At 45.7% G+C, this 13,571-nt stretch overlaps 1 protein-coding gene across 3 annotated transcripts in view; it reads left to right on the top strand.

Annotated features, from left to right (window-relative positions):
- ADCK1 (aarF domain containing kinase 1) overlaps positions 1 to 13,571 on the top strand; it is a 104,034-nt gene that overhangs the window by 2,897 nt on the left and 87,566 nt on the right. For 2 of the 3 annotated variants that reach the window (XM_084891640.1, XM_084891641.1), the window contains exons 2-3: positions 3,195 to 3,338; positions 6,233 to 6,316. In XM_084891640.1, the coding sequence (XP_084747766.1) occupies positions 3,204 to 3,338; positions 6,233 to 6,316 (219 nt within the window). In that variant the 5' untranslated portion in view covers positions 3,195 to 3,203. The remainder of the gene's footprint in view (positions 1 to 3,194; positions 3,339 to 6,232; positions 6,317 to 13,571) is intronic. The other variant, XM_084891642.1, reaches the window with a different exon arrangement.

Genomic DNA, 13,571 nt, shown 5'->3' with positions numbered 1-13,571 from the left:
TGCTCAGAGTGGCTGATTCAGTTAATGTGTGAACAGTGGTAAGAATGTTGGTGAACAGAGGTTTGGGAGAGCCTGTCAAAGAGGTCACCTGTCATAGGGCCCACGCTCTTACTTACCCTTTTACTGTTTGAGCTGCCTGGGCTAAATCACTCCCCGTCTGTGCTCCTCGGTTTCTTCACTTATACATGGGGCTGGTAATACTATTTCTCACCTCCCTGGGGTGTGTGGAAAATCAAATGAGATAATGAGTGCAAAGGGCTTTGTAAAGGTTAGTTATTGCTAGTGTTATTTACCTAATGATTTGGTTTAGGGTCTTGGTGACCTCAGCTGCCTCTCCCGCTTCAAGTGTATATTGTTATGAGAAGTAACTCAGGTGAAAGTAAAAAGTCAAGTAAACAGAAGAGAGCAGGTGATCCGTTAGCAAAGGGTTTAATAATGAGAGGTGTTTTTCATGGACAGACATATTTCACGGCTGACAGGGCTTTTTAAAATACCCCGAGGGAAGCAACTCATTTGCATGTTAAAGGCTCCCTGACACCTTATGGAAAATTCCAGCTTCAGTCTATTTAGACACAGTTTGGCTCCTATATCATCTATTTTATGTTTTTCAATTTCCACTTCTTTCATTACTGCGGACATTTGCATGAAAACCAGGTCTTGGGAGTTGTGTCTATTTTGAAGTTGCTTCCTCACCCAGAGATTGTCTCAATGCTAGGGGTGGCCTCGTCACCTACAAGGCCCGATGTGGAGGATGGTGCACTAAGAGATGGGGTTCAGAAGAGACGAGGGCTGGGAGCTGGTGCTGGGGTGACCAGAGAAGGATGGCTATCCAACTGGCAGCCCTGGTACGTGATTTTCACCTGGGGACATATGTTATTACTGGCTCTGCACAGGCTAATGGGGTATTGTTTATTCAGTAAATACTTTTGGAATACCTACAATGAGCTAAGCCAAGGTTTGGCAAACGATAGCTGGAGAACCAAATCTGGTCACATCCATTACTTTACATGTCATCTAGGCTGCTTTTTGCCTTGATCTGCAATGCAGGGTTGAATAGTTCTGATATTGTAGCCTGTAAATAAAAAAAAAAAAATTAATGTTTGGCCCTTTATTTATTTAAAAAAATATTTTATTGATTTTTTTACAGAGAGGAAGGGAGAGGGATGGAGAGTAAGAAACATTGATGAGAGAGAAACATCGATCAGCAGCCTCCTGCACACCCCCTACTAGGGATGTGCCTGCAACCAGGGTACATGCCCTTGACCGGAATCGAACCTGGGACCATTCAGTCCGCAGGCTGACGCTCTATCCACTGAGCCAAAGCAGTTTCAGCTGTTTGGCCCTTTAGGGAAATAGTTTGTTGACTCCTATTCCAGGCAGGACAACAGCATGTGCAAAGGCTCTGAGGCCAGAATGTGCCTGGCATGTTTGAGGAACAGTAAGGAGATCAGTGCCCTTGGAATGAGGTGGCAAGGGTAAAGGGCTGAGACCCTGGATGGAATTGGGCAGTCAGGTCAAGTAGGATCTTGTTAGTCATGTCAGGGCCTTCTCTCTTCATCCAAGTGAGGTGAGACCCACTGGGGAGTGCTTTGTTGGTGCACCTCTCCTGGGTTCCCCTCTCCTTTGGGAGCTGCAGCTGTGATCAAAGACTAGTCTGATTAGAATTCCCTGGAGAAGCAACCCACTGAGTGCAGTAGCCCCAGAGAGTGACTGTGTAGCCACGTGGTGGACTGAGTAGGTACAAGTGGGGTGGGAGAAGGTATCATGGAGTCAGGAGCCCACTTGATCTCACTGACTGTGAGTGTGTGGGTTTGGTTAAACCTCTCAGGCCAGGTGGACATTGAAACCCTAACCGTAAAGCCCCCCTGCATCACTGTGAGTACCAATTAATGGTGTTTGCACTCAAAGAGCTCACAGTCTAGGCAAGGGGCAGTCTAGTCTAATGAAAATCAGCCAAATGTGTGAGGATTACCTGGCTGCTTCTGACCCCTTCTGACCTGGGCATAGAAGCCTAATGATGCCTGTGTGTGCATAGTGGTATATTAATAGTTACAAGTAACGATTGTTGACATACTCTGCCACTTTTCCTATAGAAAAAGCCGCCTCTCATCACATATTCATCATCTTTCCTTTTTCCCTCTTTTTCTTCTTAGCACTTCATACCAGCTGGCATTCTAACATATTACGTCTATTTGCTTAATATCTGTCATCCCATCTAGTGTGTAAACGACATAGTGTGTCATCCCATAGCAAGGGCTATGTCAAGAGTTGACTTGTGCACTGGGTACTATGCTGAGTTTATTATATACACTAGAGACCTGGTGCACGAAATTCATGCACAGTGGTGGTGGTGGTGGTGTCCCTCAGCTCAGCCTGCACCCTCTCCAATCTGGGACCCCTTGAAGGATGTCTGACTGCCTGTTTAGGCCAGATCCTAAATGGGCAGTCAGACATCACTCTCACAGGACTGCTGGCTCCCAACTGCTTGTCTGCCTGCCTGCCTGCCTGGTTACCCCTAACTGCTTCTTCCTGCCAGCCTGGTCGCCCCTAACTGCCCTCCCCTGCAGGCCTGCTCCCCCCCAACTGCCCTCCCTGTAGGCCTGTTCCCCCCAACTTCCCTCCCCTGCAGGCCTGTTCCCCCCAACTTCCCTCCCCTGCAGGCCTAGTCCCCCCTAACTGCCCTCCCCTGCTGGCCTGGTCACCCCCAACTGCCCTCCCCTGCAGGCCTGGTTCCCCCAACTTCCCTCCCCTGCAGACCTGGTCCCCCCAACTGCCCTCCCCTGCAGGCCTGATCACCCCCAACTGCCCTCCCCTGCAGGCCTGATCATCCCCAACTGCCTACCTCTGCCAGCCCGGTTACTCCTAACTGCCCTCCCCTGCTGGCCTGATTGCCCACAAGTGCCCTCTTCTGCCGGCCATCTTTTGGCGGCCATCTTGTTCCACACAGGGGGTGGCCATCTTTGACCACTTGGGGACGGCCATCTTGTGTGTTGAAGTGATGATCAATATGCATTTTACCTCCTTATTATATAGGATGATCTCATTTTTTCCCAACAAGTTTTGAGTTGGGTTTGATAGTGTTTTACAAACAGAAAACAGGAGCAACAAGATTAATAAAAGGACCCAAGATACAATCTATTAAAAGCCTAGATTTGAAACTCAGTTGTTTCTCTCTCTCTACTTGCCTTCTGCAGTTTGGAAACATGGCCAGAAGGACTCTCAAGCTCGCTTCCTGGACCAGCATGGCTTTTGCTGCCTCTGGCTTCTACCTCTACAGTAACAAGTACTTGGACCCGAATGACTTTGGTGCTGTCAGGGTGGGCAGAGCAGTTGCTACGGTAGGTATGCTTTTTTCCCCTTCAATTGGGGGTTGAAAGAAACTATCATAGTAAATGCAGGCATTCATATATGTAGCAGATGGACATGGTGGTCACACATTTGTGGAGATACACATGTACCTATCTTTACATGTGCAAAGCTCCCTCTACACTGTTACTCAGGCATGGATATATACCTTCTCGTTTCGATATCCCTGTATACACAATCTCTGCCATCTTGAAGTTAAGGAGAGTAGGATTGCATAGGATCTTTGTGTTAAAACCTACATTTTAAGTTCCATATCTCATTTTAGTGACAGACTCAGAGGGCAGTGCTCCTCAGCGAATACCTGAAAAGAAGGATTTGCATTTTAAATTGTATCAGAAAACTTGGCCTGCCTGCCTCTCTCTCTCTCTCTCTCTCTCTCTCTCTCTTTGTTTCTGTCTCTCTCCCTCTCTCCCTCTCTCTGCAATAAGCTATTATGAATGGCCCTTGATGCAGGGCTCATACTCAGCATCTAGGCCTCAGAGAACTTTGGGGATTCCTTCCAGTCCTCTAACTGACTGAGAATCTGAGTTGACAATGTGACCATTGATGGTTTTGCCCACTGGCTCAGGACCGTCATTCTATTGTGAGTGTGTCCTCTGTGGAAAGCAGCCTATATCACTGTCCCATTTGCTTGTGGGTAGATTACTACATGCTTCATGTTTTCTTTTCTCCTCTGTGTCCTGCAGGATGAGCTCATCCTTACTCCCCCTGGGATAGCTGTATTCTGATGCACAGTCTGTTTGGTTGTTTTCCAGCCATTTCTTTAATACTTGGTGTTATCAAATCTTCTCCCTGGCCTGGCTCAGAAGGGAGGGAGGCTGCTATAGGGCCTATCTTCTAGGGAAAAGCCAGTCAGAGAATCACAACAGACAATAGATAAGCAGATCAGGGACTATGAAACGATTTTTGTGTTTTCTGAGTGTCTTTTTGGGGTCTAGCATTGTCTTATATGCTTTGAGGAGTAGAAGTAAACTGTCCCACTTAGACAAAGCTTTGAAGGAGTTTCTGGTTGAGAAATACTCATCTGAATGGGTCAGAAAACAATCTACAGCCCTGCACAGGCTCAAAATAGTGTGTTGGACGACCACCGCTGTGGGACCTCAGACACAGGAGTCAGGATGAGTGCTATAGGGAGTGCCATAGAGCCTTAGGGATTTGAACAGTTGGACAGAAGGGAGGAAGGTCTTTATTAGTGCTCTATAAATCAGCCTCTAGGCTGTGCATTCTTTAAAGCAGTGTTTCCCAAACTTTTTTTTTTTTTTTTTTTTTTTTTTTACAGAGAGGAAGGGAGAGAGATTGAGAGCTAGAAACATCAATGAGAGAAACATTGACCAGCTGCCTCTTGCACACCCCCTACCGGGGATGTGCCCGCAACCAATGTACATGCCCTTTGGCCAGAATCGAACCCGGGACCTTTCAGTCCACAGACCGATGCTCTACCACTGAGCCAAACTGGCTTTGGCTGTTTCCCAAACTTTTGACATATGTGCACCCCTTCTATAATTTTCGTAACGCTGAGTACCCCTCGTACTCATGAGAACGTAGAATTAGGCACAGCTAAGCACGGTGCAGTGCATATCCCCACCAAATTCCAGTGCAACGCGTACCCCCACCAAACTCTTCCCGCACCCCTGGGGGTATGCGTACCACACTTTGGTAAACACTGCTTTAAAGGATAGGGTTCGGGTCTTGACTATTCTGCACTGCTTAGTGACCAGGTCTTGGTTGTGGCTGGCGTTCAACAAGTATATGTCAAATGGAATAAAGCTTTGGGGTGCAGACGAAGGAACAAACTCCTCTCAATATCAGCTTTGTAAGCCCCTTTGTTGTGGCAGAATGCACAGGAGAAAGATCAGCTAGCACTCCGAGGGAGGAAAGTTTAACCTTTATTTCAAAGATCTGCTAGTCCAGAGGAATTCTGGATCCAAAGCCTGAACTGAACTCATGGGGAAGCTCTGACCTATATATCTCCTCCTGTGGCGGCCCCTGAGGGTCCCTGCAGCTCTGCCCATCAGTCTTGGTGGGGCCTTGGGGGTGAGCTGTGGTGAGGCCCTGGCGTTAGGCTCCGCAGCTCCTCCCAAATCAGAGTGGAGAAGTAAGACTACAGTTTTAACCAGATACTGAACTAGATTGCAAGCCCTTCCTGCCTCCCCACCCTCTCCCCATTTTCCTTTTCACCTTAATCTCTAGGGCCCTCAGTTGCTCAATTCTAAAAGGGGATGTTTGGGTAAGGCAATCTCAACAGTTCCTCCATGCCTGAGATATCTGGGAGATTGTTGTCTTCTGATTCACCAGAGGTAATGGAGTTTTGGCCAAGGGACTGAGAATCAAAACTTACGTTATTAGAGCAAACATAAATATAAAATGATGTTTATTTGTGATTCAGAGAGTGGAATAAGCTTACCCAACAGTCCTCATTCAATTAGTATTTACTGAGCATTTACCTGTATGCCTGACACGGTAAGGACAAGCCCCTGTGCCCAGACAGCTGAAATTCTAGCACAGGGGAGACAAATTCAAGGAAACAAATGAGCAAGGTAATTCTGGATGGTGGTTTGTTATGACAGACAATTGAGAGTTGGGGGCAGGGGGAGGGCAACTTTAGATTGGAACTCTGCAGAAGTGGCATTTATGCAAAACTCTGATTGACAGGAAAAAGCCAGCCAGGTTAAGATCTGGGGCAGAATCGGGGATAAAGGAGACATATGTAATACTCTAAAGAGTAAAAGAAAAAAAAGTCTGGGGGCAGAGCGTCTGAGGGGTGGGATTACCTGTTCCCAATGTCAGGGGCCTGCAGCTTTAGTTCTTTGGCAGAGGAGTCATATTTGAGGCCTGGGCACTAAGTTTCCCCTTCCTTGCTTCACAGACAGCTGCCATCAGTTACGACTATCTCACCTCCTTGAGGAGAGTTCCCTATGGCTCGGAGGAGTACGCACAGGTTCGCTCCGAGGTAAGGACCCATGGGACCCCTCTGAGCCCGACCAGGACTGAGTAAGTCCCGAAGTGGCTGCAAAGCCAGCACACTTCCTGTATGCAGGGGCCAGTGTGGGGATCGAGGATGGGGCTGGGGAGGAAGGAGGGAAGGACCACCTCCTCATTGGAGGTGCTGTGCTGCCCAGGAGGAGCTGGGCTACCAGGCTGACATCAAGCTGGATCCTGTAGTGCCAAGGCCATGGATCTGCAAGGCACTGCCAGGGAGGCTGGGGCGTGTTTCTGGGATGACTCAGGAGGAAGGATGGCTCTGTCTCTGAGATAACTCAGCTGGCTTCCAAACTGCTTTGTCAGGCAAAACCCAGTAGAAAGAGGTTAATTGTTTTTTTTGTCCTCTGAGGGTGACACTGGGGCCTCTTGCAGGCTTCTGAGTGGAGCTGTCCACCCCTCACATTCTGTTCTCACTTGGAATAGGGTGGTTGATTTTGATGCTGTGACTAGATATCCCAGAGAGAGTTGGGGCATCAAGTTAGAGGGCATCTTTTTTGAATGTAAGTTGAGTTTGAGGTCAAATGTAGATACTTTTGGTTCCTCCAGAGAGATGTCTGCTCAGCCCTTGCCCTTTAGAAAATTCCAAGTCATCCTTCCAGACTCAGCTCAACCACCTCCCCTAAACAATCATCTTTGGTGGATGGAATAATTAATTTTTTAAAAATGTATTTGACATTTTTATTATGGAAATTTCAGCCATTCATAGGGGTAGAGAGAATAGTGTTATGAAGTCCTGTGGAACTGTCATTCAACTTCAGAAATTATCAATATTTTGCCAATCTTGTCTATTTCCCCTTTATTCATTCCTTTATTTATTTTTTTATAATTATTATTATTTGTTGAAGTATTTAATAGGAATTCTCAGGTTTCGTATTATTTCGTGTTACATACTTCAGTATGCATTTCTAATACAATAGATAAGGACCTTTAAAGAAACCATGATCATACCTAACAAAATTAACAATAATTCCTTAATAACTTCTAATAGTCCACATTTAAATCTTCCTTGTTGTTGCCAAAATATATTTTTAAAGTTGGTTTGTTCAAATCTGGATCCAAATAAGGTACAAATATTGCATTTGGTTGATGTTTCCTGAATTCTTTCAAATCTCTATTTCCCCTGCCTCTTTTCTTTCATTATTTTTTTGAGCTTTCTTGCTTATTGAAGAACAAGATCATTTATCCCCTAGAATTTTCCACATTCAGGATTTGGTTGATTGCATCCTCAAAGTGTCATTTAATAGGAAATAGTTTTGCATGGCACACAATTCAAAATATATAATATTTGAACATACAAAATGATTCTCGGATCCCTGTTCCTCAGGATCCCAATTTTCCTGCCTGAAGGTGGTCATTATTTCCTGTGTATTATTTTAGAGATAGATTCCTCTTTGAATTTAATCACTCTACCTTTATTCCTGCCACAAATGATAGTTGGTCTTTTTCTCTCTTAAGACTATAGCTTCTATTCAATCAGGGATTGGGTCTTTTTTTTTATATCTTCTACCTCTCGTGATGACGCCTGGGACTGAGTTGATTGAATGTCTGTTTCAATGCCAGGCGGCACCTTGCTAGCCATTTGCCTTGGGAGAGTAAGGTTTGGGAAGAGAGAAAGGTTTGGAATCAGAAGACCTGAGTTTGTGCCTCAGCTTTGGCGAGGCCCTTTTGGGAGCTGCCATTTTCCTTGTCTGTAGGCTGGAGACGGTTATACTCATCACTAAGGGATATTTTGTGAAATGTAAATGTAAATAAGTCAGATGGCTAGTAGAAGGTGTGCTCCATGAGCACAGGGACTTGTCTGTGTTGTGTTTCTCCACGTCTGAAGCACCTACCACAGTACCCCGGGCATAGTAGGTTCTGAATAAAGGTTTGTTGAATGAATGAATGAATGAATGAATAAAAGTTTGTATTGAAAGGTCTCAAAGTCTGTAGCACTTAATGCCCCTCTCCCCCACTACTTCTCTCTGTTCTCCTTTGTTCATCTAACTAATGCTATGGGTCTTGGAACCCATCAGAGCCACATTCTGCAGAGAGGTCCAAGGGCAGAGTAGGCAGGGGCAGGAGTGCCATGGAGACAGTCGCCCTCTATGTGTAAGTTACCAGGAAGGCCGGGGTGCCACAGCATCTGGGGAAATTGAATAAGGAAAGTGAAGCCTGGCATTTGACCAGAGGATAGCACAAAGTAGTTGGCACCAGATAACAGGGGTGTGGGCTGGTCCTGAAGTTGTGCCTTGGAAGGAGGAGCTGGCTGGCACTGAAGAGAACTAACAGGTAAATACTGCAGGAGTGTGTTCTTCCACTGGAACACTTATCTGTTCTCATCCGAGTGACTGATAAAGGAGTGAGCGAAGGGTAAAACATAATTATCTCACCTGTCAAGCCAGCGTCCCCAGGTCCTGGAATACGCCAGAGCCAGGAGACGAGCTTGGCAGGCACTTTCAAGGTTGGTGCTCAGCTGACACGGATCTCAGTGACTCAGCCCTGAGTCAGGAGGGGGTGGGACCCGATGCAGAGTGTTTCTTCCTGGTGCAGTGGCACTTTGCTAGGCAGCTGAGGGTGTGGGGTGGGGCGTAGGGGCTTTAGGGAATGAGATCCCTGGTGCTCAGGATGCTAGTAAACAGGGAAAACATGTGTGAACTGGCCTGTCCACAGGGCAGAAAAAAGTCATAGCTGACGCAGACGTTCAGACTGGAGGATGTAGGACAGATTATTCTGAGCGAGGGGTTGGGGTAAAGTGGACATAAGTTAATTCAACAGTGCAGGAACCATTCTCATCAAGAACCATTGTCATCCAAACTTTGCTTTGGGGAATTAGTCATATGTTAGTACTTACCATGAGGTATGAATGGGGCTCATCCCATCCTCAGCTACAAGAGTGGGCATGTGACTTAGTCAGGCCCATTCCTCTGGCCCTAGAGATTGATTCAGGGTGGGCACCTGTGCCAGGCAGGGCAGTGAGCATTAGCTCCAGGACTTTTGGGGGTGTCTCCCATAGGACTGTGTTTTTTCTGCTGGATGAGCAGAGAGTGTAGGATGTTGGCTTAGGGCTACTGGTAGCCATTTTGCCCCCATGAGGGGAAAGCCCATCTGTGAATGCAGCCAGTATTGTGGAGTGATGTGTCATTTGAGTCCCTGGACCTAAGAGGCTAAAGCCAGATGACTGCTAGACTTTTTAGGTATGTGTGCCAGGAAATCCTCTTTTTGCTTAGCATGGTTTGAGTTCAGTTTTCTGTTCCTTGTAACCAAATGAGTCCTGATATACTCTGTATCTTAAAGCACAATCAGGGTTTTGATAGGTCAGAGAGGAAATTTTCTCTCAGGAAGAAATGAAATTCAGAAATTCCAAGCCAGAATGAGGAGAGGTTTGGATGGTGCTGGGTAGAGTTTGAGCCATTTTGGCTTCTGGCTCACCACGAAGCACCCCTATCTGTAAAGTGGTAGCAGTGGCCTTTGCCCCAACTGAGTTTGTAAGAACAGAGACGAGAGGCTTTGCTTAATTAAACATGGAGGTTATTTATCCCAGCCAGAGAGACGACCCAGAAGCACAGAGTTTGCCTTGTTGGCTCCTTATCATTTTAACAGACAAATTAATGATTTCTGTTTTCCTTATTTCTACGTTTATTAATTGGAATTCTATAAGGAAGAAGTGTCCCTTCTCCTTCAGTTCTTTATTGAAGTTTTTTTTTAATCATTATGAACTTATGAACTTTTTATCATTCTGAACTTGTTTTGAAATTCTATGAGTTAGAACCCCAAACAATTATTATTATTATTATCATTTTTTCAAAATAATTATTATTAATTTTATTGCTGAAATTGTTCAAACTATGGCCATTGGGAACTCATCAGGGTTCTCCTGTCTTTTTTTAATATGTTTTCATTGATTTTTTAGAGAGAGAGGAAGAGAAGGGGAGAGATAGAAACATTGGTTGGGTGCCTCCTTGCATGCCCCCTACTGAAGGTTGAGCCTGGGCATGTACCCTGACTGGGAATCTAGCCAGTGACCTCTTGGTGCATGGGATGATGCTCAATCCACTAAGTCATCCTGGCCGGGCTTCTAAGTCTTTTTGATATGCCTTATCATTTTTTGAACACCATTTCAATTATTTTTTGGTACCACAAGATGCCCCAGGCTCTCCTTATATTTTCCTTGCTCCAGCCTTGTAATCAATAACTTTTCCTTTTATTAGAGCAGGGGTCCTCAAACTTTTTAAAGTGGGGGCCAGATCACGGTCCCTCAGAGAGCTGGAGGGCCGGACTATATGAACTACTAATTCCTACTGTAACACCTCGGCTGCGCTCACTGCCCAAAAAACCTGGCGGGCCGGATCAGACTCCTCTGCGGGCCGCATGTGGCCTGCGGGCCGTAGTTTGAAGACCCCTGTATTAGAGAATGATATTTAGAAACCAAGATGTGGATGCATATTACTTTTGGGGTGTTATTGTTTCTAGACTCGCCAAAGAGACAGAGCCAGGAAATATAAGTATGTATACTTATTCATGCATACACATGTCCATCTTTATCTATCTGTCAATCCATCCACTCACCCATCCATTAAAAACCATGAATTCATACCTATATCTTCAATTTCAATGTAACATTATAGATTTCATTTAGCTTTTTCCCTTTCCTTACATTTACCTTATTTCTCTGACAGTGAGATACCTGCCTCTAATTATCTACAATATATTAACTGATTTGTTCAGCCCCAGTGTAGTTAAGACTCCCCCCTCCGCCCTCCCGCCCAAGGAACACAGAAGCAGGAACAGTGGCCTAAGATGGGTGAGACTGAATTAATTAAGGGGTATTTGAGCTGGGTTTGGAAAGGTGGTTAAGATGGAAACCCATGGCACTGGGGACAAGATGATTTTGGTTGATGGGTAAAATTTTAGAGATCATCTGTAAGAAACAGACATTAGTTCTGTGTGTGGAGACTAGGTTAAGGGTGGATGAATAGTCATACTGGCAAATAAAATTAGAACTAGATCATAGAGGGACCAGATTCCAAGTTTTTTGCCATGGAAACTTCTGGAGCAAAGTTTTACTAAATCTTAAATGAATGTGAATACCTAAAAGTTATCAGTTACTGAATATTTTTTGAACTTTTACTCTGTCAGTGAGTTGAAGATTGAGCATTAGCATTTGGGCTTGAGGAGGAAATGATTAATGCTCTTTTCCTCCTTACCCGAGTTGCAGAACTCTGCCAGGTAGGGAGCAGACTGTCAGCCTGTTACGGATAAATGCTGGGCTGAGCATGTGGCCTGGGTCCCTGAGTGAGTGGGCTTTGTTTGACTACTCCTCTGAATTTGTTAGACTTACCTACCAGGCATAGACTTGGCAGGGCAAGCCTCTCAGATGGGGGCCTGTGTCCTAGGTCAGGGAGGCGCTGAATACCAGTGCTCTGCAGGTATGAAGGTCCCAAAGAGGAGGAGAGAGGAAAGAGTGAGTCCACCATGCTGTGCTTCTCCCAACTCACCAGCTGCAGTTCCTCCTGCTACAAGGAGTGAGGGAGAGGGCAGAAGTATTACACCTCTATGGCACTCTCTCCACGTGCTTGTGTGAAACTTAGAGATAGGTTCACCTGCAATATATACCCTCAGAATGGGAGATAATTTTATTTATTTATTTTTTAAAAATATAGTTTATTGATTTTTCACAGAGAGGAGGAGAGAGGGATAGAGAGTAGAAACGTCGATGAGAGAGAAACATCGACCAGCTGCCTCTTGCACACCCCCTACCGGGGATGTGCCCGCAACCAATGTACATGCCCTTGACCGGAATCGAACCTGGGACCTTTCAGTCCGCAGACCGACGCTCTACCACTGAGCCAAACCGGTTTCGGCGAGAGATAGTTTTAAATGTGCTGCAAGGACCTTTTGTGCCTGCTAAATTCAGCTAGCCTTTACACCTGACCGACCTTGTTGAAAGACACAGGTGCTTTGGGCTTGAGTAGGGGATAGCAATTTTGGCATTACTGAAATCTGCATTAAGAGGGAGGGTCAAATGTTGGCACTCTCGAGAACCATGGCATATGGGAGGGTGTTTGCAGGGGAAAGGGACTTAATATGACCAATGGATGTTGCCCAGAGGAGTAGAGTAAGAGGCTAAGGTCGGGGGTGATGCTTCTGTTTATAATTATTCCATTGAACTTGAGAAAGCAATCTTTGGCATCAGCTAGCTCAAGCCTTTGATGTTCAGATGCGGAACCGGAGGTCCAGAGGCTTGATGCCACTCTTTATTTATTTATTTATTTATTTGTTTGTTTGTTTGTTTGTTTATTAATTTATTTTAATATATTTTATTGATATTTTACAGAGAGGGAGAGAGATAGAGAGCTAGAAACATTGATGAGAGAGAAACATCGACCAGCTGCCTCTTGCACACCCCATACCAGGGATGTGCCCGCAACCAATGTACATGCCCTTGACCGGAATCGAACCTGGGACCTTTCAGTCCGCAGACCGACGCTCTACCACTGAGCCAAACCGGTTTCGGCTGATGCCACTCTTTAGGCCCCCGCAGGTTTGTGGCAGATCATGGGCTTGGGCTTGGATATCCAGGTCTTGTCCAATCGCTTGTTCTTTGCATTTGATAGTCGATTGTCTCCATTTATCAACTTCCAACTTGGGGGAAAGCCAAGTTGGATGGAAAGTGGAACCAAAGAAGCTTGGGTAGCTGTTCTTGCCAACTAGCTGCAGTGGCTGGTGTCGTTTCTCCTTGGGGTCTGTCCCCCCTGGTGTGAGCTCTGAGGCCGACGTGCTGCTTGGGGTAAGATTGGGAAACACAGGGGAAGAGGAAGAAGGGCAATGGAGCCTCCTCCCTGGGATAGCTTTAACCATGCGCTTCATCAACCAAACAGTTAATTCAGCAAATAATTGGAATTTGTGCTCCTTGGTAGAGGGGAGTGTAGACCCCAAAGGAATTGGTAGATACTACCGTGTTTCCCCGAAAATAAGACATCCTCCAAAAATAAGACCTAGTGCATGGAAAGCTAAGACATCCCCTGAAAATAAGACCTAGCGCAACTTTGGGAGAAAAATTAATATAAGACACTGTCTTATTTTCGGGGAAACAGGGTAGCTCTGTGGTTTGGGAAAACGCTTCAACTCTTAAAGCTATGGAAAAGCTGCCAGTTTGCAGGATAACCATGCTACCAGCTTAGTGAAGGCACGGCAATTCAGTTGGCAGTTTAAAGAGCTTGTTGCTCTCTGCAAGGGGAACT

This window comes from Pipistrellus hanaki (assembly GCF_964339955.1).
Source record: "Pipistrellus hanaki genome assembly, chromosome: 1".
Lineage (NCBI taxonomy): Eukaryota > Metazoa > Chordata > Mammalia > Chiroptera > Vespertilionidae > Pipistrellus > Pipistrellus hanaki.
Note: the sequence above shows the minus strand (reverse complement) of the source record. Positions and strands in the feature narration are given on the sequence as shown.